Source organism: Odontesthes bonariensis, chromosome 1 (genome assembly GCF_027942865.1).
Source record: "Odontesthes bonariensis isolate fOdoBon6 chromosome 1, fOdoBon6.hap1, whole genome shotgun sequence".
In the NCBI taxonomy this organism is placed as follows: Eukaryota; Metazoa; Chordata; class Actinopteri; order Atheriniformes; family Atherinopsidae; genus Odontesthes; species Odontesthes bonariensis.
Genome location: NC_134506.1, coordinates 33857545 through 33882434, shown reverse-complemented (window position 1 = coordinate 33882434; position 24890 = coordinate 33857545). Strand labels below are relative to the sequence as shown.

The window sequence follows — 24890 nt, the reverse complement described above, 5'->3', positions numbered from 1 at the left end:
AGAGTGCAGGTGTCTTCAAATCCAAACTGCACATGAGCAGGAAATGGCTTAGACTAATTAAATCATTGCTATTTCAATATTGGATTTGTGCCTTGGCTGATATGTTTAGATTTAAACTCTGTGTTTCTTTAAATCAATAAACTCCTCTTCGAACTGCTGTTTGTGTCAAGCAGAAAAAATAAAATGTGGCTCACTTGTGGCGGTGCAGCAGACTGTAAGTGCATGTGAAATGTTTAAGTAGTAACAGTCAGCTTCCGAGTACGTGGTGCTCTTGCTTGCACTTCCTGTATTTATTATAAGCAATGGCATTTAAAGCTTAAATCACTACTGAAATAGCATCCTGATAATATTGTTAGGTATCAGCTGTTCCTTCTGGTTAATGTGGTTAATTCAATACCAGTAGACAGTACTGGGAGGAGAGGAGAGATGGGAGAAGACAGGGAATCGTAATCTAATCCATGAGTGCATTTCTGTACATACATTTGTCATCTGTTTATGGAGAGGCTTTTGTATATGCCAGCTCCTGCAAGATTACATTTGCAGTCTTAACCCCAAGCTAGTCTGATGGGGTTATAGTTTGTACCAAAGGCTGACCGACACAGTCTTTATGGAAATTAATGATTTGAACGTTTTCTTTTATTTAACATAATTAGATTTTATGAACGAAATCTATGTATAAACCATATGTATAAACTGTGCTGAATGTTGGCTTTAGCATTTCCTAGCTTGGCTTCTATGATGTTCAACAAACACAAAAAGGACATAAGAATTATTACATTATTTAGACATTTCAACAATGTAAACATCATTTTTTTCAAACACTCTTTAGAAATTCAATTGCAAAGGATGATTGTGAATACTGCGCTTTACAGCACAGGGCGACTTTCAAAGACGCGACTGGTGATGTCAAAATATGAATTGCATTTTTGGTGCTGGAGCCAGTGCTTTGTTGTTTAAAACAAAAATAATTGGCTCTAACTGGAAACACTTTGAGGTGGCTAGCAAGACTATAGGTGACATACTGTCTTTTGTAGGGAAAACAACCCCCAAAGAAGTTGAACTTACACGGAATAGCCCTGATATTTGGTCATTCCTCTCCCCCCATCACCTTTAACCCTGAATCTGTGCAGCATGGGCTGGGAAATGCGGTCCTCTTTTCTTTAAGAGAGGTCACTCTTTGTCCCACTTTTTTTTTTTTTTTTCCAAGCTTTCTGAATGCCAGCACAAAGGAGACCATAAAAGCAAACTAATTTGTTTTGGAACAAGACCTGTCTGTTTAGTGTCTGTAAAAAGGCTTTAGATTAGAGGAAGGTTTGGTGAAGTTGGTAAGTGAGGTAACTTCAGGTTCAACTCTGGGTTTTCAGTGTTATGAAGCTGGTTCACATATTGGGATGATATCCCCATGGCAACTTATGCAGGAAACCTAACCTGCTCTGCAGCAGGTTATATGACCCAGATCAGAGATGAACACTTGTTAAAGCACCTGCTCGTGACCAATTATCTTAGAAAAGGCCGTAGAAAAATGACAGCTGAAAACCTTTTTGTTTTGCATTTTGCACTCTAGATGATAGAAATGCCATAATTACCTAAACTCTCATGTTAAAAACACGAAAGCAACTAAAAGATTCACACGGCTAATAACTGAAGTCATCTACCATAAATCAAGAGAAGTGATTGCTTCAATTTATTAGTCTCCTCATGTATTTCCTAAAGAACCTCCAGACAAGTTGTTGTTTTCCTGAGCGCTCCACCAAAAGAACAAGTCTCCGTAACACTTCTTCCACCCTTTTGTTTGACGCTCTGGCCTTTATGTTCCTGCAGGCCAGAAACAAGCGCACAGTGACGTCAGTTGGTTTAGTATGGTCGCTGTTGAAGAATTCAGTGACGCCAGTTCACAAGAGTGCTGTGTGATTCCCTCAGCTGCCAAGCTTTTAGAATGAAAATGATCAGTGTGGCACAGTTTCTGCCCTGCCCGCTGAAAGACTCTGCTGAGGCGTACAGCTTTGTTAGTCCTCTCAGCTCAGTACTGCACCACAACCACAGGTCAGATGGTGCGGCTTTTTTCTTCTAGCCATGGTAACTTTGGAGTTGAAGCATAAAAAGAATGGTCAGGGCCTGGAGCTTTAACATCTGGCAAATCGGTGTTCTTGAAATGTCAAATGATCATGTAAAGATTAGACAACCCCCTTAAATATTTGATTTGAGAGCATTTTACTGAAGTTTTGGCTTGATGTTGCAGGATAGGTTAGAGGCATCATGTCATTGAATATCCTTTACTTAGGTACTGTGTGGCCTTTTTTACCTGCTGGTTTACCAGTGTTGTTCTTTAGAAACAGTAAGAATCCAGACGTATTTATTTAGAACAGGGCTTAAACAATCACTCTGATTAGATGGATGATGAAGTAAATATTTAAGATGAAGTGATGAATTCACAGGACATTTTATTGATGCAAGTGGAGGGCATGATCCCCCACCACCCCTGCATGCTTTGTTTTACCTCTCTGGTTGCCCCTGTTCCTTTTACAGTCTCCCATCACACTGTCAGTAGTCCATTATCTGAGACTGCGAAAAGCAGACTGCTGTTGTTCTGTCCAGCAGCAGCTGTGGAAGGGAAATTTAAAGGTGGTTGTAAAATGCCTTCAGTCATCACTCTGATTCTGCGGCACAGCATTTTATCACTAAGAGTGACCCATTGCTTCCGATGCATCACTAGCACAGTGAGAAACAGGTGTACTGTCCCGTTTTTTGCCTTCTTTTTCTCTTCCTTTTTTATGACACAGCATCTGTTGCAGTTTCTATATTGGAAACAAACATGAATCCACAGAGCAAGTGCAGGAAATTAGGTTTCTATTGACAGCAGTGCGAAGTTCACTGTGTTTCTATTGAGCTTTAAGCCAGTGTCCTGTCTTGTTTCCCAAAATGAATGCATGCAACTCTTATTTCATTAGAATTGAACCGCTACATGCATATTCATTCCTCTTTATTTTACAATGTCATCATTTATAGAGGGATTTTGGCAGGATTTGTGAGTTTTGGGCTGTCTTAAAATCAGCTTCATTGCTCTTGTCTCTGTTCTCTGACTATGATGTCCAGCCGTAGTTCAGTATTTTCATGAAGACCTCCTGCTGTGCAGTCAAAAAGCTTTTTAATTACTATATAAGCAATAACAGCAGTCCGTGTCCATTGTGTATGTTTTGATAGAGCTTATCTGACATCATCCCTCAGACTCAGCATTGGAAGTACAACACGACCCTTAACTCAACAAGAAGCAGATATTTTATTCATAGAAAGATAGAAGATGAAGCACAGATTTTACAGTTTTTGTTTTGTGTTTACTGTTGGTTTCTCATCATAATGGGAAGAATTATGAAAATGACAAAAAGTTAAAGTGGATTGTTTTTGTTGTTTTTAATGCACTAACCACAGATGCGCACTATGAGCAGGTGAACAAGGGCAGTCTTCAAGGTGACCCAAGTTCCCCTCTCTTTGGCTTGTGTGTCTCTTATTACTATAGCCACATATCTGTCTTGTTTGTTCAGCTGGCCAGACAGTTATTTGGATGTTCCTTCCATGACACATGAGTAACTGTTCCTATTACCAGTGAAGTCATGTTTATGACTGCTTCATGTGAAAGTTGTGGCAGTTATGAGCCAGCAGATAGACAGGACTTTCTGGAATTGCGTACTTCAGGTATGAAAAAGAACTTGCACTCATCGAGCAATTCGGATATTTATGTCTCGGTCTCGCAGCAGTCCTTATGAGTCACATGAATTTCCTGATAACACGGCCTTTCTTTGTATGTTGAAGCATGCAAGCAGAATGCCTTACAATAAGTCAAGCTGTAATTAATGCCATTCATAATGTGGACGCATGCATAGGAAGGTTTTTTAAAAAGTCTTGGATAGTTCTATGTTTTATTTTATTTGTCTGTATATGTTATCAGAGCTTTAGAAATAATTTTCAAAATGTCTCTATTGCCCCCTGTCTTACTCTCTCCCCCTCCTTCCAGGTGCCTCTAAGGACTTGAGCTGCTGACCCCTTTGCTCCGTTACATCCTAAATCCTGGTGGGATCACAGCTGACCTTTGTTGCGCCCCTCAACAGCTCCTGTTTTCTTCTTCCTCATCCTCCATACCCCTTCCTCCCCTTTCTTAAGCTCTCCTCCCCTCCTCAGTGTCTCCCAGCCTCAGGCTTATTACTCAAACCCACTGATGGGAGCAACACAGTAGTTGGCAAAGGATGAAGCAGGTCTGCTCACCAACAGCAGACAGAGGATAGAAGACACAAAAGGACTAGAGAAAAGGGGGGGGGGGGAGAGTCACTGAGTGAAAGGGAGAAATACAGAAAGAACAACTTGTGGAGAAAGGTAGAGCAAAGCTGTGAGAAATAACAACAATCAAGATGCCACGGCGAAGGAAAGATACAAGTTTCCCCTGAGTGTCATGAGCTAACAAGGGGCTCCTAACAAATCTTGAACTCTGGACTTTTTTTTTTTTTTTTTTTAACACTCTTCTCTCCTACTCACACAAAGTAAGTAGTTGAGACAGACACTCCTGCTTTCTGGGACTCTCTGTTTACACCTGCTATGTCTCTGTAAGGCGTGTTAGCCATGCCAGCCAAGGGAAAGTACCTGTTGAATGACCAGGAGCTCAAAAATGAGGCGCTGTACCGCAAATTCTCCTGCATCAGCCAGTATCAGCCACTGGTACTCTTGCTGGGCCTCTCCATGCTCTACTGTGGAGTTCTCCTCATCCTCTTCTTTGCCCTTGGACTGGTGAGTTTTCACGTCAACATTTGTGGAAATACACATTGTGAAATACACTTTGCCGCCACATCACAGTTAAGTCGCACATAAATGTGAATGTATATTCTTTTTTCGTTTAGCTCAATAAAAGACAGTATTGACAGTACGATCTTTTACGTCTATAGTATAAATGTGCCAGAATTGACTCGCTTATTTACATCTGCAGTCCTGGGTAGGTTGATTACATATGTATTTATAAAAATAAAAAAAAGGCACATTAGCACAATTACATGATAATTAAAGAAAAAAACAAGGTTCTACTGTGGTTTAAGTGTATTTGGTTATCTGTAAACTAGTTTTTCATACTCTTAAAAAAACAAGCTAAGAGAAGTGATGCTCCTGAGCTCTGCATGTATGTTCTTCAGCACAAGTGGCATCCGACCATGAAAGTTATATGAACAGGTAAAATATCTTATAAGTATAACGCTAGCCCTTATAATCATAAACTGCAGTAAGCCGCAGTGATGTAAAGTTTTCCCCTCTGATTGATTACCGGTAAATCATGTTTGATGCGCAATCCTAATTTGCACAGACACAGTTTTGACCCATAAACCCATTTAATAACCAACCAAGATGCTCTTGATAAGAAACCTTTTCCTATCCCTTTACTAAGATTTGTTTTTCCGATCTGCAGATATTCTCATTTATAACATTTATAACATATAAATAAAACACTGTCTTTAACCTTGGCCACTACTTACGTAAAGCTTTTAACTCCCCATCACTACCAGCTGTTGAGTAGCCTGAACGAGTGAGTTATTGTTTTACCTTTTTGAGTGTGGGGGAGGGCAATACTGAAATAGACAGGAAAATAAGTAATACTTATTTTAGTCCCCATTTATAGATGAAAGAAGAGGGCAACTTAGATATGTATTTATATTTCAAATGCAAGAAAACAACAAAGAAAGACTTGAATTAAATTAAATTATATAAAAAGATACTTTAACATTTATCCCAGAGGGAGATTATATGAACTTCAGTCCACATGGAGATAGGAGGGCCAGGTCAGAGTGTTCAAAGTTATGCTCAAAAAGCACATTCTTTGTATTAGAAAACAGCAGTCAAAGCCAGAATGATAGAAATGACATAAATGGAGGATAAAATGATGTAGCTGTCAGAAAACAGAGAGGGTTTTCATGCTTCTGATTTCTGCTGATTGGGGACATACTGTTGATTTTGGCGCTAAAGCAAGCAGCAGTTCATTGAGTCCGGTCATATACTGAACTGACAGCTTCTGTCAGCATAGATTATATTACTTTCCCTGTTGGAAAAACCAACTTAACCTTCCTTCTATTGTGCTGCTGCAGGCTCTGTGGCACACTCCCTTTTTCTCTTGTGTCACTCCGAGACAATGTCTCCATTGCTCATGTTTACGTTTATATATATACACACACTCACAGTTATTGTCTATCTTGCTCATGCATGGACACTCAAACAGTTTTTCATCTTGCTTTATTTGTCCATTTAACCCATTACAACCTGAGGCAACATATGAATAAACATACAGAGATGACATTAAATATGCAAAATTCAATTACTCCCTGGGCTGCCACCTGACAGTTAATAACTTAGTGCTTCGTGCTCTTGTTTCCTTCTATTTTTTTAGATGTCACTCTTGCACACAAAGGGTTGAGCCAGAGTTTGAGTTGCCAGGGCTACAGAACAGTTTGGAAAAAATGTTGGAATGGAGCTTGTATAACACAGTTGTTAAATTTAAAAGAGAGGCACAATGTTGTTTAAGGGGTGGCTGCCACAGTCAGAGAGTCTGTGTCCCCTTATATAACCCCTCTTCAGTCATGGATATACAATGAAGAGCATTGTTGAGAGTAGAACTTGACAAACTGATGTTCAAAGTGCATCTTCTAACTCTAGTCTTACATCCTGACTGAATGGAGATCCGGTTTTAAGCACACATCATGAGCAGTCTTTCGTTTGGGTCTTTTTTAATGCCACACACAACATATATGTGCATCTTTTTAGTTTTTTTCCCCATTTCAATTTCTTAGCCACTGCAGCTTTTGCTAATAATCTCAGGCTTTTTTCTTTTTTTTTTAAATCAATTAGCTTACTGTAAGGCACCCTTTTGTTTTCACTTGCCAGTGACAATGCTGTTTCATAGAAACAAAAGATCAAAAGTTCCCCAATAAAAAGAAAAGTAAAATGCAAACATTTTAGAACCAAAGAATACAGCTGGTTTTAATGTTTTTGTTTTTTTTTTCTTATTCCATGGTGTGTCATGTGCTGAACTTCATTGTATCTGCTCATGCAGTTTTATTTCCTGGATTCCTCCTTTTTTCTGCCAAAAAGGTTTCATCAAGACATACGGCTACACTGGGAGCTGAAAGTGGTTTAGTTGAGATCTGGCCTTTTCTAGTGCTGCCATGGTAACCACAAAGCTCAGCATACAATGCAGCGATGGCCTTCTACGCATGGAGATCTATTAACATTGACTTTGTGCATCTGTCTCACTCTTGAGTGTTCTTTTAACCCCTTGTTTTCTCTCGTGCTCTTCCTCCAACTCCCACCCTTACATCCACTTAAACCAAAACAATTGCACACGAAGCTCACACTTGTTTAAACACTTGTTGCTTCCTTGGTTGCATTTCCGCACAAAATGTATATACAAACAGATATTCACCCACATGCATCATGCCATTTTAAATGGGCTTTTTTTTTTTACACGCACTTACAAATGCCCCCTCCATTTCCCTTGTGCTTACCTCTCAGTGTACTTTAACTCAATGAGTAAGACTGTGACCTTGAACAAGCAGAACATTACTCAGGGACAGATGTGACTAATAAAACTCAGTAATCCTACATAAGCATGAGTTTTCAAGTCAAATATCGCTACCTCTCATGTGCATCCAGCTCTGATTCAACTCTTCTTTTTAAGTGTAAAGCATGAATTCACAGATAATACCCAATCAATAAACTGGTTATTGAGAGCAAAAATTTGATCAACTTGAATGTAAATTCCACCAAATCCACGGATAGGTGGGAGCAATAACAGGTTAAAAAGGTGTTGCCTAAATTCTGTGCTATTGTTAGAGACATGTTTGAGGGTGCCTTTTCACTTTTCATTGATATTAGTTTAGCTAACAATCTTTGAAAAACTGGTTTACAAAACAAGAAACTGTCATTTGTAAAAACTGACATGCATTTTTAATATGACTTGAATTAGTGCTCTGTGGAATACCATACCTTGGGTTTCCTGCACAGACAGTATTTCACATGCCAAACACAAGAAGACTGTCTGAGGATTTTAAAATATAAACTAAACAAGTCTATATGTAAATATGACTGTTATTTGTGTGTTTATTTTTCTCCCTGGTTGCTGGTGTAGAGAGCGGAGGAACATTGTGCCTTTGTGAGCGTGGTGAGCGGCAGCCTGTGTGTGTTCCTAGCTGTATTTTTGCTGGTGTGTACAGAGTTGCTCTCACAACGATGGAGGCGTCTGCTCGGCCTGATTGTCTGGGCCACACACCTCATTTTGGGATACACCTTCATCTTCAACCGCCCTATCATCATGCCATGGGACCAGGTACTTCGCCTCCCTGCAGGGCTCAGATTAGGATTATATTTTTGTTGCAACTGCATTTTATAAAATGATTTTCTCAGGCTACATAATCTCACATGTCGGATTATAGAAAATCCAGTTTTGTCCAACTACTGCCTAAATAGATGTGATAAAGCCGTAAATGCCACTTTAGTTTTATTAAGAATTATTCTCAAGCTTTTCATCTGTAAATAGGTGCAATAAATGGTTATTTGAAAGTACTGAATGAACTTACCTTTATGTTTCCAGGTGCCTTTCTTCCTCTTTATCATCTTCACTGTATATACCATGCTGCCATTCAAGTTGTGGTATGCCGTGGTGCTGAGTGTCATCTCCTCCCTATCGCACCTTGCTGCCCTCACACTGCACCTCACAGTTTACAGCAATGAGACTACCCCTAACCTTGCCAATCAGGTAAAAGCATTTGAAGAATAGCTACAGAAGGCTTTTTGATTTTACTGCACTGCTAACATAATGATCTGTGTCAACGTTAAATCTGTATGATTTATGTGGCAAGATTTATTTTCATATTAGATGTAGCCAAAAGAAATAATCAGAGCGAATCACACACACAGAACCAATCATTTAATTTAATGTAAATATGTAGCATTTAGATGCGCTGTCTAAATACTGACAAATAGTGAAGATAAACAGTCATGAATTATTACGTGTATGCATACAGTTAAGCAAATGGTTGCTCAATCCAGCAGTACCACAAAAGTTCAGATAATAGGCCTGTTTGTGTGCATATAACAAATGTTTCAGATGTAGCTCTAACATCCGCTACTGTGTTTCTTTCTCTAGCTGCTGTCCAATGCAGTAGTGTTTCTGTGTGGCAATGCAGTGGGAGCCTTTCATAAGGTCCTAATGGAGAAAACACTAAGGCAGACATTCAAAGATACTCTGAGGTGCCTGAGCATGCGGATGAAGCTTGAGATAGAAAAGAGACAACAGGTTTGTATACTGTACTGCAATGGCCTTCAAAGAGTGGTGCTTTATGAAATGCATATACAAGAGGTGTACTGTGTCACATTGCAAGATCACACACTACTGTGTGTATAATGTGGAGTCTTTCGCTGCCACTGTTTTCATTGCATTTTCTGTATTATGAAAACCTTATTGAATAGAAACATTACAGACATAGCCCATCAGTACTCATTATCACCATGCGTTTCTTTCATTTATAAGCTGTGCCTTTGGCTGCTCTCATGTTGGCTCTCTGCTGGATGTTTTCATTGCGACGAACAAATCCCTCACAAATTAGATTTTCCTGTGATGCCTTTTAAATGAGACGCATCTGTGCAGACTTGTTTTGACTTTCGAGGCCTTTTTAAGAACAATTTTACCATTTTGCCATTTGCTGTGTCTTTGCTTAGTAAAGAACATAAAAGAGGCTGACATTGAGGCTGCCGTGTTGCCTAGCACGACAGAAAGGGATGATAGAATCATTAACATTTAAACCTACTGTTGTATTTGAAAAGATGCTGGAAAAAGAGGATCGCCAAAGTTAGCCAAAAAGAGGAAAAAAAAATATGTGATGCAATGACAAACTCATATTGCGTTTCCTTATAAATTTCAACAGGAAGAGCCCAGTCTGGTACGCTGAAATGTTTCTTAGCAGAGTTTGAGTGACAAAAATGGTATTCAAATTACGTTTACCCCCTTTGAAATCAAATTTTATAAAATTCTCTGAATTGATTCAAATGCGTCTCTCTGCATGCGTTTGGTGACATTTATATTTTCCCATAAAGGAGTACAAATTTACACAAATAATCTCACATAGAAAACATTTACAGAAGCACTATGTCAGGCTCCATATTGTTCATTTACACACAAACATCTCTGCAAGTGCCACTTTATTTTACTCATTTATTTATATATACCCCCCACCCCCGTTTTTTTTTGATGATCTCGCTTTATGAGAGAAATTTCTCAAGTCACGAATATCGTCCAAAGTTAACGAAAGCAGGTGAAACTGCCGCATCATGCACACAAACACATCTTCATGGATGAACAGACATGCACAAAATACATATGTGTGTGTGTAATCTTTCATTATTTGAACTGAATCGAATGTAATCATAGGTTGGATCTGGGGCTTTTAGCCCTTTATTCCTATTCAAGGCTTGACCACTTGTCGATAGACATTGACTGCAATTTCTACAAGCTTAATTTCCTGGCTCATTGTGATCGCAGTTATATCACTAATATTGTGTGTGTGTGTTTCCAGGAAAACCTGCTGCAGTCTGTGCTCCCTGTCTACATCTCCATGAAAATGAAACTGGCCATTATGGAGCGCTTGCGAGACTGCAAAGATAAAGAAGAGCAACAGCGACTGGTCAAAGATAACAACTTCCACAGCCTTTACGTCAAGAGACATGAGAATGTCAGGTACAAGCGCTATAACTTTAAAACCCTTTCTTTGTTTTTCCCATTGATAATTAGTTAGCCCTTCTAAAGACTCTTTATTTTGGACATCTTATTTTGATCTCACAGATATTACATATCACTCATGTGAGATGGTGTCATGGTTTATAGCCCTATTTTGCCACATCTTGCCCTCATCAATCTATCAAATGATTCTGAACTATACCAGCAAATTTTAAAGAAAAATTTCCATACCGTGAAGGGAATTTTGCCAGAAAATTGGTCACATATCAGGACAACAACCATAAGCCTGCAACGGTTTCAGAAAAATAAGTACATTTTTTCAAATGACTAAGTGCAAGTCTGACATTAATCAAGAAGTCGTGATGGAGCCACCAATTTCCCTGAGATGAAGTTGTTTTGTATGGATTAATGAGCTGATATGCCTCCTCGCTGATGTTCAGGACTGATCAAAAAAAGAATTAAAAATGTTTGCCACTCACAGAGTGAGTGATATTGTAATACTGGATCATTTTCATCATGAAATAAAACACCACGATTTGCCATTTGAATTTAAGTTGTTTTTTCTTTATCCAAAATTCCAAAGGATTCACAAGCTCTCACACTTCATTGTACTTTGTCAGTTCTTGATATAAATCTTGGAAAATTTTGTATTTGTGCTTCATGAAACAAGCAAGGCTCCAAAATGGAAAAAAAAAAACAAAAACATTTTTCAAGCAGATTTCCCTGACCAGTTCTCATAATGATGGAGATTAGTATGTCTGTTTTGCTTCCAGAGCAGTGACCCAGATACAGCTATCCTGTATGAGGGTTTCATTAATTTAACAACTGCTGACAGATATTGGAGCAGCCTAAACTGAATTTTGCCAGATGGCATACCAGCTGATTTTTTTTATTTATTTTTTTATTAGAAATGTAGATAAGATACAGTGCCTGCCCTAAGTTAATAAACAGTATTTTAGATCACTTCAAATTGATTGGAAACACCTTTCCCCTGGATTATTATGATTTTTTTTTATTTGTGACCCAGAATGACTTTTTAAGGTGCATATTCTTCAAAAAATAAAGCTTAAAGTTCAACATACAGTACCTTAAATGGATACAACATTTATCTGCTTTTAGTATATAATCTCTGCTGTTTATTAAGGTGCTTTAATCTGAAACAAAGTTAAAGATTTATAAGCTTTAAGTTTTCCTTAATCAAGAGGCCATTATGACAGTATATGCCATTATGTTCATTTAGGATCACAGTAAGAAAAGTGTTGACTGATAGACTGGGTGTTTTACTGTTTCCCTGTAATTACCTCTGCCAACCCAGTGATTAGCTGTCCTGGTAGTCTCATGAAGCACCTGGCCATTTTCAGTCAGGTCAAGGAACAGTTCAACATTGTGCAGTATCTCTGTTCCTTCGCTGATTAGGCAGCGCCAAAAACCCATTCTCCACTGGAGAATATTTAATTCTCAGTTTTTCCCAAAGTGGAAAACCTCTTTTATTTGTTGTTGTGTATCATCCACCTGGCCCTTATTCTGAGTTTCTGTCTGAATTCTCAGAGTTTTTAATCACAGTTAGTGATGAGTACAGATAAAGTCATTGTAGTGGGTGACTTTATTATTCATGTAGATGTTGCCTAAATATTAACTTTAATTCTATATTAGACTTTATTGGATTTTCTCAAAGTGTTCACAGACCAACTCGCTGTCTTAATCATACCTATGATCTCATGCTGACTTATGGCATTGAGAGTGAACAGTTAACAGTGTTCCCTCATAACCCTGTCTTATCTGACCATTTTTTGATAACCTTTGAGTTTACATTTCTTGACCATACAGCGTCTGAGAAGAAATGTACATACAGAAGGTGTCTATCAGACAATGAATTAATCCCATCATCCTTTTCTTCACTGCCATGTGCAAATATTACAAATTACAAATATTACTGTTGTAGTCCCCATTATATCTGAGTGGAGATTCAGGTTTTTGTCAAAGAAAGCCAGGCTGTGTTGAACTTGATTTGTTGTATACTGTTCTGAGATACTGTATACTCAGATTTAGCTGATGTCTGCATAATTATGCTTAGGAAATAATTATGCAGGACTTAGTTCCTATCAATAGAAATGATCAAAGCCAAACTAAATTTATCCAATCACGTTATAATCTACATTCTTGCATCCTATCACAAATCTGCAAACAAATCTTGTAATTTAGTGAGATGAGCATTGTGTTCATTGAGGCTCATGTTATCATAGTTGGGTATAACTCCCAAAGAGATCTGCCATGTTTAGACAAAGAGTCAGCTGCTATCTTTGGCTTGGACTTTTGCCAAACTTCTAGCTGTTTTTCCTATTGTAATATTGGGGTCTTTGAAAGGTCAAATAAAATATCACTCTTCCTCTTTAGTTTGCTGAAGGGTAGCTTTAATGATGCGTAGGCTATGATTCAGCATTGAATCAGACAGGCCTTTTAATCAGTCACTGATCTGGTGTACTGGAGGTTAGTGGGAAATGGGCCAGGTGTTGTTGCTTGAAAGGTTTCATGTCATATCACAGGCCACAATGTCCACAGTGGATCATAAGGGACTTATGGTGCTACTCGGAGAAAAAAAATCCTATTTTTTTGCCCAAACATGAGGCTCTCAAACAGTGGTCCTTTATATCCTCTAGCTCACTGCACACTGGTTGATTAATGATGCCATTACACAAGGTTGTTGTAAGTTTCTATAGTTGATTGACTATTTGAAAAAAGCCAAAGCATTTAGGGGAGGAAAACAGGGATGCTCTGCCAGCATTTGTCTTTTTTAGGCAGGCGGGTTATGGTACAAATCATACATGTGGCATACAAGTCATTGGATGTATTATCAGAGCTCGTTAGCTGAATTTCAATAATATTATCGGTAATGAAATTCAGATTCGGACTACAACGGAGTGATAAATATGATGTCTAATACAATGTTTTTAATAGAATCTGCACTGAAAACAGATACAAATTGGATTTCCTTTGTATTTGATGCACGTGTACAGAAATATATCCAAATCACCAATGGTGTCTGCATTTTTTAATTAATACTTTATATTTTAGTCAGAAGTTGCATCATTTCTTGATATCTATGTGTTCAATTGTTAAATTCTAAATGACAATTGTTTCTTTCAGTATTCTGTATGCTGACATTGTTGGATTCACCCGTCTGGCCAGTGACTGTTCTCCCAAGGAACTTGTAATTATGCTCAATGAACTGTTTGGCAAGTTTGACCAAATTGCCAAGGTGAGGTGTTTCTCAGAATTTGCTTATGTCTTCCTCAGAGTTAATAATTAAAGAGTTTACTAACTGGCTTAGAAGCCAGTGTTTGTTATACTTACAAACATAAATTTGAGTCTTGAAGCACTGTATCCACTATAATCTGATTATTACAATAGGTCATGTTAGTGACAGGAAGCTTCCTGTTTTAGACCCTTAGCATGGAAAATCAGGGTCTGGCAGTTCAGCAAAGAATCAAAGCCTGGTAAAGGCATTTTCAACCCAGTTTGTTGATATTTTGGGCAGTTTGATGCCAGTTAATGCTTTCTTTAATGCTGGTTTCATAAAACTAATTTTGTTGTGGATCCCTCTCAATCTTCTCAGGAAAATGAATGCATGCGAATCAAGATCCTGGGCGACTGCTACTACTGTGTGTCTGGGCTGCCTGTGTCACTGCCTAAGCATGCTAAGAACTGTGTCAAGATGGGCCTGGACATGTGTGAAGCCATCAAGTGAGTTATACCAAATACTTATACCTATACCTAACCTTTGGCTGAAGTACGGAAATACAACCTGGTTGTTTGTATTTGGGTAACCAAATGGAATGCAGTGTGGTATATTGAAAATTGTAAAGCAAGTTATTCTCAGATTTTTATTATTATTCTGAAATAGAAGGATGTAACCTAAACCTATAATTCAGAAAAATCTGCTACATATTTTTATGCACCATAGACTGTTTGGCATACATATTTTTGCAGTACATATTGACACACAGAGAGAGTGAATGAGGCTTCACATATACATGTACATACACATGTGGCAACAACAAGCTTTATTGTTGCTTGACAACTTTTTCAGGCAGGTGCGGGATGCCACAGGGGTAGATATCAATATGAGAGTTGGCGTTCATTCAGGCAACGTGCTCTGCGGTGTGATTGGCCTTCGAAAGTGGCAGTTTGATGTATGGTCTCATGATGTGACTTTGGCCAATCATATGGAGTCGGGAGGCCTCCCAGGGTAAGCAGTTCTACTTTTGTATTTCTATTTGTTGCATAAACCTAATACACATTTAGATTTCATGTTGTTATATTGTCTTACACAAGCTGAGGTTCATGCCTCCTTTTGAACTCTTTAGTATGGTGCAGAGATCTGTTGCTTCTATTTAGTCTGTCTTCACTGCAATGAATTAAGGCTGACATAATAACATGCTCTCAGAGCAATGAAAACAACACTGTAAACCAAAGCCTCCTAAAGGACCATCATGTTGGGTTCAATTATTGGGTTCATGATGAAAGGATTCATTTCAGAACTACTTTAGACTATAGAATGAATAACTTAGGGATACTGACACTGAATGATTAAGAATAAGTGTTTTACCAAAATTTTTTTTTTACCAAATAATTCATTGTTTGTTTCCCTCATCTGGCCAGCCGTGTCCATATCACAGAGGCAACTCTGAAACACCTCAACAAGGCTTATGAAGTGGAGGAGGGCAATGGCCACCTCAGGGACCCATACCTAAGAGAGCTCAATGTCCAGACGTATCTAGTCATCGATCCACGGGTATGATCACATATATTTCCTGAGAAATTATCATTTTGTTGGCATTTTTTTGTATTTATGACAGGTATTGCACCATAAACCATATATTCTAGTTATGTTGTTGCACAACAGCAAAATCTGGAAGACTCTCCGATGTTTCTCCCAAAATTCCTCTAAAACATGATGTAGTCACATTAAAAATGTATTCTGTCACTGTTAAAACTAAACCACGGCGCTGTTCCTGAGTTCCCGAAGAACTTTTATGATTTAGAACATACTCAAACAAAGTTATATATTAAAACTAACTGTGTACAATGACTGTAAAATGAGCAGTATGTGTCTCTCTATATATAAATATATATGTCTTTAGTCCAAGGACCCATCACTGAACACACGAAATGCACCTAAACCTCGAATGAATGATGGTTTGAAGATGAGGGCATCTGTGCGTATGACTCGCTACCTTGAATCCTGGGGGGCTGTCAAACCTTTCGCTCATCTCCAAAGCCGAGAGGGCTTTACCCCAGACACCATTGTTAATAATGGCAAGACTCGTTTCAAGGTAAGCTGTGAGGACTCTAATTATTGTTTATGTGAATGATTATTAGTTGTCATTAAGATGGCATTTATTGAAAGGTCTATTGATTTTTGATAGTATGTTTTGGGAGAGGCCAGGCCTCATCTACTTTGACCCTTGGTCCTGATGACAACCGAACGGCTGCCCAGGAAACCCTCCTTACAATTTATTTTTTTGTTACCAAGACAACTGGAAGCTTATTTTCTATCCCACTATGTAGGGTAAACATGGGCAGTCTAGTGAAAAGTAGTAAGCTTACCTGATTATTTCAGAGAATTGTGATTATTGGAAACTGTGGTCCAACACAGCCTGCAGGATCCAGTGTAATGCCACCCCTTCATGTTGTTGTAGTAACATACATGTCCTCTGGTAGATAGACGAGTAACTTTTAGCCCTTAGAACACGAATGATAAACCCACTACTACATGCAGTGGGACAAGCTTTAATTGCCTTATTTTAGTAGATTTACCCACATTTTTTTAAATACCCTTTTAAACACACAACTTTTGGTAGGAAAAAACCCCAAAGTGATTTCAAACAATTTTAATGTCTCTGATAAGTGTTAGCATTCGAGAGCAATCTAAAAAATATGAAATGCACACAGTTAGGGGATTAAGTATTTCCAAATCAAAATGCTAAAAAATTTGGATTTTGTTGGATCGAGCCTCTAACACTCAAACTATTACACATTTTTATAGTGTGAATTTTGTCCCCATTATTCGCAGGACATTCCTTTGCGATCGCCTCCAGGCTCCAAGATCACTGATAGGTAAGACAAGTCTGAGCTACAGAAAGTAGCAACGCTCTTGTGTGACTGGGATTGAATGTTAAACTCTGTGCGAATATAAGTGTTTTTACGCAGATTCACCACAGAATAAAAGAATAAAAATCCTCTTACTCAATGGCATTTTGATTATCATTGCTTCAGAGTGATTGAGTATAAGAGAGCAGCATTCTCTGCCAGGACTTTCCCATCTGTTCACAGGATCTGTATTCATCATCTTACCATCACATTTACTTAATTATATTAGGTAATTTATCTTATCTGGGCTTATAGAAAGGAGAGCTTTTACGTGGTCATTACATTATTGCAGACTGTCAGCTCAGTACATGTGGTGGTAATCATGGTAACATTTGAGGGCATTGATTTGGTATTTGTTATGTGAGACAGCTCTGTGGTTTCATGTGGACATAAGCAACAGTAACAGATACAATACGTATACACACTGGAGTGAATGTGGTAGTGTGGAATATGATCAGCTGATGACAGTAAAACCCCCTTTAGTGTACTTTCCACTGTTCAAGTTAGCTGCTTTACACTGTACCATGTCAAGAAACAAGCCAACACTCTGAGTAAGGCTCCCTGTCCAAAAAGTTTGCATGTTCTTGCTGACTTTTACTTTTGGCTATTCAACACTGGAATTAGGCAAGGCAATTTTATTTGTAGAGCACAATTCGTACACAAGGCAATTCAAAGTGCTTTACAGCTACATAAAATCACAAGAAGGCAATAAAATCATTAAAAAAACAAAAAACAAACAAACAAACAAAAAAACATAAAAAATAATAATTCATTCATTCATTTAAAAGTGAAGAGTGCAGATAAAATACTTTCAGGTGTCATATGCACAGCTAAATAGAACTGTTTTCAGCCTGGATTTAAACATTGTCAGAGTTGAGGCCTGTCTCACATCTTCTGGACGGCTGTTCCAGATGTTAGGAGCATAAAACAGAAACGCAGCCTCACCTTGTTTAGTCCTGACTCTGGGCACTAGCAGGAGACCCCTCCCTGAGGTTCTCAGAGCCCAAGTTGGTTCATATTGCTCTAACATGTCAGAGATGTACTTTGGCGCTTGACCATGAAGAGACTTGTACATAAGCAGAGCTGTTTTAAAGTCTATTCTCTGAGCGACAGGAAGCCAGTGCAGAGACCTGAGCACTGGACTAATATGGTCGTATTTCCTGGTTCTAGTCAGGACTCGAGCAGCAGCATTCTGGATGTACTGCAGCTGTCTTACAGCCCGTTTAGAGAGCCCAGTGAGCAGGCCGTTACAGTAGTCTAACCTGCTGGAGACAAACGCATGAATTAGTCTTTTTAAGTCTGGTTTAGACACTATTCCTTTGATTCTGGCAATGTTTATTAGATGGTAAAAAGCTGCTGATGTTACAGATTTAATGTGGCTGTTAAAGGTCAGCTCTGAGTCCAATATTACCCCGAGATTTCTAACTTGATAATTAGGTTTTAGAGAGAGAGTCTCAAGGTGACTTTCTCTTTGTTTCTGTGGGCCACAGACAATGATTTCAGTTTTGTTTGAGTTTAGCTGGAGAAAATTGTTTTGCATCCACACACTGATCTGTTCGATGCAGTGACACAATGTATCTACAGGCCCGTGTTCTCCTGCCGTCAGTGACACATAGATCTGAGTGTCATCTGCATAGTTGTGGTAGGACACATTATAGCTGTGTATTAGCTGGCCTAGTGGAAGCATGTACAGATTGAACAATACGGGTCCCAGGATTGACCCCTGGTGAACCCCACAGGTCATAGCCATTTGGTCTGAGACACAGTTACCGATTTCAACAAAATATTTCCTGTCCTCCAGATAGGACTTGAACCAGTTTAAAGCACGACCAGAGATTCCCACCCAGTCTTCTAACCTCTGTAATAAGGTCGCATGGTCAACTGTGTCAAAGGCAGCACTCAGGTCCAGGAGAACTAAGACTTTACTTGCATCTGTGTTCAGGCGGATGTCATTTGTCACCTTGATCAGAGCTGTCTCAGTGCTGTGGTGGGGCCTAAAGCCTGATTGGAAAGTATCAAAAGCATTGTTAGACAGGAGAAAGTCACTAAGCTGTTGGTATACAACCTTTTCTAGGACTTTGCCTAAGAATGGTAGGTTTGATATGAGCCGGTAGTTGTTCAGGACTGTGGCATCAATATTGCTCTTCTTTAGAAGAGGCTTAATGACAGCGGTTTTTAAGGCCTTTGGAAATGTTCCATTCTGGAGTGAGATGTTGACTAGATGAGCGAGTTGTGGTAACAAACTGCTCAGCACAGACTTTAGGAATCTAGTGGGCAACTCATCAAGGCAGCACGTTGATGAACTCAGACTGCAGATGATCTCTTTGACTGTTTTGTCAGTAATAGGTGTGAAATGTGTCAGCTCTAGGTGTCTAGCTGGCTGCAGAGTAGTTATTTGTGTTGTGGAAATTATTGCATTTTTAATGCCTTGAACTTTGTCATTAAAGAATATTGCAAACTCATTACACTTGTATGAAGAAATTAGTTCTAAAGGCAGTGAAACTGGAGGGTTTGTTAATCTTTAACAAGCTTTGACTTGTGCCATTTCCGTTCAGCTCTCCGGCACTCCCTTTTCTGTGCCCTGACCGACTCTTCTTTCCTCCATGGCGCCCTTTGCCTACTTTTAACCATTCTAACCTTGACAGGAGCAATGGTATCCAAAACATTTAAGAGACTTGATGTGTAAGAGTTCAACAGATCATCAACATTAGAACACGGGGTGTTCTCAAACCTAATCATTTCCATAAACTGTGTCCCTGTTCTGTCATTTATGAGTCTTCCCCGAACAACTGCAGACCCAGCTGCTGGTTTGGGTGTAACAGACAGGTCGAAGAAAACACAGAAATGATCAGATAAAGCAACATCGACGACATCCACGTTTGAAATGACAACACCCCTTGAAATGAGAACATCTAGAGTGTGCCCTCGGCTGTGGGTGGGCTCAGTCACATGCTGAGTTAGACCAAACATTTCAAGGACAGCAGTGAGCTCTTTAGCTTGCTTGTTATGGGCTACATCCACATGCACATTCAAGTCCCCTGTTACGACTAAACAGTCAAAAGCAGTGCACACAGTTGAAAGTAGTTCAGTAAAATCATCAATAAAACAATTCTGTGGTGGTTTGTAAATGGTGATATAAAGTATAGAAGATTGTTTTATCTCCATTTTGAATGACACATACTCAAATGATGAAACAACCCCAAATGACAACTTGCGAGTGGGTATATTATTGAATTACATGATTTTGATGTGACACCAAACAAATAGGCAGGAATTTAGTGCACTTTCATATTGATTTGTATCTAGCTGTAAATAGCTGTGATACTAGACTTTCCTTAAAGGAAGACAGAACATTATATTATTATATTATAGAGAATATTATATATTATAATTGTATAATTTAAGTATATGTTTCTGTCCTTAATAAGGTCAAGCTGTGTAGGGATCTTGGGTATAAAACTTATACGCAGTTGTATAATTCCTGTGTCTGTCCAATTTTAGATTATGGTACAGGAGTTTGGGGTTATTGTAAGAAAGCAAAACGTGATGCAGTTCAGAACAGAGCTATGCGCTGCTTCCTTGGTGTACACAAAATGGCCCCCAAACTCGCAGTATGTGTATATGGGATGGGAGCCGTGCGAAGTGCGGATTAAGGGTGGTGCGACTGTGGAATAGACTCATCAACATGGCTGACCACAGACTTGTCAAACAAATTTTTTTGTGGAACCTCTCAAAAAATAGTCGTTGGACAAATTAACTTTCCAGTATATTTCATGAAGTAGGTCTCCAATACATATATAGAAATAAATTATCCTGTAGTGTCAAACAAATTAAGATAATATTATTTGAAAACTATAAACAAAATTGGGCAGAAGAAATTCTGTACAAGACTTAAGCTCTTCCTTAAATTGACCTTGGAATGTCATGATTTATTTTCTATGTCCGATGAGTGCAGACTTACATATTTGTTTGGCGAGAAGGTGTTTTATTTAGCCCAATATGTGTTGGAAGCTTACCAACAACGCAGGAGAGCGCTTTATGTTTGAGTGGGGTTGTTGTTTACTGAGGAGTGTGTACGCTGGTTTATCAATTATGAAGATGTTCTTTTGACTATTGCTTTTTGTTGCTTGTGGTGTGTCTTGTAAGCCCATGCGGGCTGGGCACCTTTTTGGTGTATGACACCGTTTAATAAAGTAAACAAAACAACAAACAACAAACATATCAAGGTAATTTATGTATGGATCTGTGTTTTTATTAATAAGGGAATTATTACCTTAAAACATTATAATGTTACTACTAATAAAGTTTACAGACTAGGTTACATTTAAGATTAAGATTAAGATCAGATTTTATTGTCATGCATACACACGAAATTTATCCTCCGCTTTTAAGCCATCCAGGTTGGCACCTGTTGACACACACATGCACATGGTCACACACTCATAGAGACAGATGCCAACCTGGAGCAGTGGGCAGCCAGGTTGCTGTGTTGATTAAAATCATAGTGTTAGCATGCATAGGTGTGTTAAGGGTAATGCACCATTTGTTACTTAAATAGGAAGCTAAGCAGATAATCTATAGCTAACACTTTCTACAAAAAGAGAATCACTGCTTGCCACAACATATAGATGTGGAGGGGTTGAGCAAACTGATAACATTATAGCGAGACTGTGTTGAGCCCAAGCCCCATACAGCGTCAGCCCAGTGTAACCCTGATTGTGCACATGGAGTCATGCTCGACAAGTTGTTGCATGCAAGATTTCCTTTTCAACTCTAACTTTATTGCACCTTCTCTTTTGTACACGTGATACACACATTCACTGTTCACAGGCTGATTTACAGTGAGCGTACAGGCAGCTTGTTTAAGGTCTTAAACTATCTCTTTTGTACACGAATTATACATAGCAGAGGATTGATGTTATGAAATAGCTGTTTATCCCTGTTTATGCATTTGCTTGTCCCTTTGTGTACATTCTTACTGGTTAGTACATATCTCCAGAAGGGTCGATGGTCATGAACAAATAGTTTTTATGATTTTTTGTTTTGTTTTTAGTAAAGCAATATTAAAGAAGTTAGTCATTAGTTAGTTAGTCGTCAGCTTGGCCTTTTTTAGTACATCTGTTCTGCCTTAAATAATGCATTGACAGAACAATAAGCGTTATATCTTGTAAAAAAGTATAGATTGGTGGGCAGGACTCTTTCATAGAAACAGTGTGTGCCTGAGTAATGTGATTTGAAATGACAATAAAAAATATTTAATTGCATTCATGTATTCACTGTCTACTACAGCAGATGTAACAACTGGTAATCACGGGTCGTGTCTGAGACTGAAATGACGGTTAACTGACTAAGACCCACACAATCTTGATGACATTACATAGCTGAATATATTGTCCTTGATTAAAAGTAAAGGTTGCTCCACTGCCTCGGATCCGTATATTTCTCGTTGTCAAGATTTTCACAGTTTTACATTACTTCTTTGTGTATTTTGGCTCCCCTCTGCTCACTTGTGATGAATTTGTGTTTGTGTCTAACTATTGAACCCTGACAGCTTTGATGAGTCTCTCGAAGAGCCATTCACCTTGCCCAACCCTCCATTCAGCAGCTATAAGTGAGTGGGGCTTTCATGGCTCACAAGGTCCTAATCCCTGTCAGTGCAGTAGTTCTCAACCTTCTGGCTTATCATTTCAGTCTAACAAGTAGAAGTTTTATGTTTCTTTACATCCATTCTTTAACTCTTCTACAGCCCCCCAAATTTCTGAGCAGTTTCTTGATCCTCAGGGTGAGAACTACTGTTTTAGTGGAAAGCTTTGCTCTCCCAGCACTAACCTGTGCAGTGGTGAAATACTGTTCTCCTGAGTATTTCCAACCGCTAACTCTTTGTAACAGGGCAGCACGTGATCTTAAAATTGCTATAACCTCTGTTTAGGTGACTGACATATTCCTTTTAACACGGATTACTGGCTGAGGCTTGTGTGCATCTGGGTCTGCTTATCTGTGTGAATGTTTCCTTCCTGGTTGAGTAGGGGGTTTCCACGCAGAAGCACGACAGAATCACCTCCACCAAATCCCACAGGGAATATCTAACACAGCTCATTATGCATCCAGCACACTTCCTCTACATTACTCTCTTAAAGGCACAACCGTGTGTTTCTCTTTTCTCTCTAATGCTCAGGTTGGCATCGCCCAAGTTGCCTCCAAGCACAGCTAAAATGGACCTGAGTAACCCACACAACCTGATCTGGTTTCCCAGCATCTGTTCTAATCAGGCTGTGTGTTTCAGAGTCTTCCCAGCTGCTTCTTCCTAATAGTCTCTGTGCTCTCTGGTGCAGGATCAAATCCCAGAAGAGTAAGTTTGATGAGGAGCTGCACAATGAGATGACCACAACCATAGATGAACTCAGCAGCAAGTAAGCCCATTCTACAATTCAAATAACATCTTATGTAGTTTGTTTTTATATATGAAGTGTATTTAATAAAGTCATGTCACTAAAATTACATGAAAATATGAATAAGGTTTTAATTTACATTGAAGGGTAATACAATCTCTGCATTGTTTTCAAGCACTTCACACTTTGGGATACGCCCATATCATGTTTAAGGCGGGTATTTGCTTGCTGTCGTATGATTGATTGTTTATAGAATCCCTGAAATTTATGCACAGCTTTGTGGTAAGTTTCTTATTTTTCAAATAAGGTTGAAGCTCAAGTGAACAATACCAAGTAGAATTTCACAGCAATTGCTTCGGGGTGAGTAGTGTAGGTCTGTTGGTTTGTGAAAAGATCTGTACACCCCCTTGGACAAAACTGAGACGTCTCAACTGAAATGCAATAGACAAAAAAGTCTATTCTAAAATTACAAAAAATATACAACGCTCCCCAAATGTTAACATCCATTTCTCAGTTTATTTATTCAGTGACCTGACAGCATCCTATGCCACAAGCTCTGCCCCTGAGTGAGCCAGCTGCTCTGAATCTGTATTTGATTATTGCTCAGATAAGATCCTATATTAATAACCCATGTTGGGTCTGGAGTTGATTCAGAGATAATTTTAGGCCACAGATTTACTAATATTTGGTTTGTGTTGAGCTTTGCTGGCAGAGAGCAGACTCATTTCTACTGGAGGGAGATATGTGAATATGTGAATTCTTCTTTTTGTGAAATTCCTTTACTGCATGTGCTATTGACTTGCACCTTATAAGTTGGATAATTTACTGGTTTGGGATTTATTTGGATACAGTCCCATTTGTGTCAGCTAACTGAAGCTAATCACAAACATGATGCTGAAATGATTAGACAAAAAATAAATTACACAGAGTGGGAACTTTTGCATATAAGAAAAAACAGATGGATATGATTGGGTTGCATTTCTCAAAATGATTTCACTGTTGAGACACTTGAACTGGGACAGATAACTAACCCATGTGATGTTTAGAAAAACACCAGCATGATTCATCTTTACTGCCTGCCCCATCTTATTCCTGTGTTTGACAATTTAAATAATCTTTGAAATTGTTTCTTTTGGATAATACACATGCCCTTAAATCTATTTTAAATCCAAAGTTGTGAATGAAAGAATGCATATTATTCTTACTGCCGTGTGGTGACTGCAGGTTTTTTATAAGAAAATGTTGAAAAGATCCATGCAGATTTACTTGGCTGCTCATCATGAACTGGATCAGTACAGATCTTTTCTTGGAACTCTGGGTCACTGTATTACATTTGTGGATGATAATGTTAGTATGAATCTCCCTTAACAAAAATGAAAATTGTCTCATGATGGAACCATCAGTGGAAAGATGAAAAAAGGGCCTAACCTTAAATACATGAAAATAAGTCGTGAATGGAGGAGGTGTTTGTTCAGATATAATTTTGTGATGAAATTAGTGCCAAAATTGCACTGTGCAACACAGTCAGCATGAGTGCACCCTAATGTGCGCCAGATGCAAAAAGTGGATGCAAAAAAAAAATATCTGTTTTTCCTTTCACT

General features: G+C 38.7%; 1 protein-coding gene across 3 annotated transcripts in view; it reads left to right on the top strand.

Moving 5' to 3' along the window:
• Positions 1-24890, top strand: part of adcy7 (adenylate cyclase 7) — a 66767-nt gene that overhangs the window by 27765 nt on the left and 14112 nt on the right. For 2 of the 3 annotated variants that reach the window (XM_075464919.1, XM_075464929.1), the window contains exons 2-14: positions 4010-4773; positions 8147-8344; positions 8609-8773; positions 9164-9313; positions 10590-10750; positions 13895-14006; positions 14364-14491; positions 14838-14996; positions 15410-15542; positions 15892-16083; positions 16824-16867; positions 22452-22511; positions 23233-23310. In XM_075464919.1, the coding sequence (XP_075321034.1) occupies positions 4609-4773; positions 8147-8344; positions 8609-8773; positions 9164-9313; positions 10590-10750; positions 13895-14006; positions 14364-14491; positions 14838-14996; positions 15410-15542; positions 15892-16083; positions 16824-16867; positions 22452-22511; positions 23233-23310 (1745 nt within the window). In that variant the 5' untranslated portion in view covers positions 4010-4608. The remainder of the gene's footprint in view (positions 1-4009; positions 4774-8146; positions 8345-8608; positions 8774-9163; positions 9314-10589; positions 10751-13894; positions 14007-14363; positions 14492-14837; positions 14997-15409; positions 15543-15891; positions 16084-16823; positions 16868-22451; positions 22512-23232; positions 23311-24890) is intronic. The other variant, XM_075464940.1, reaches the window with a different exon arrangement.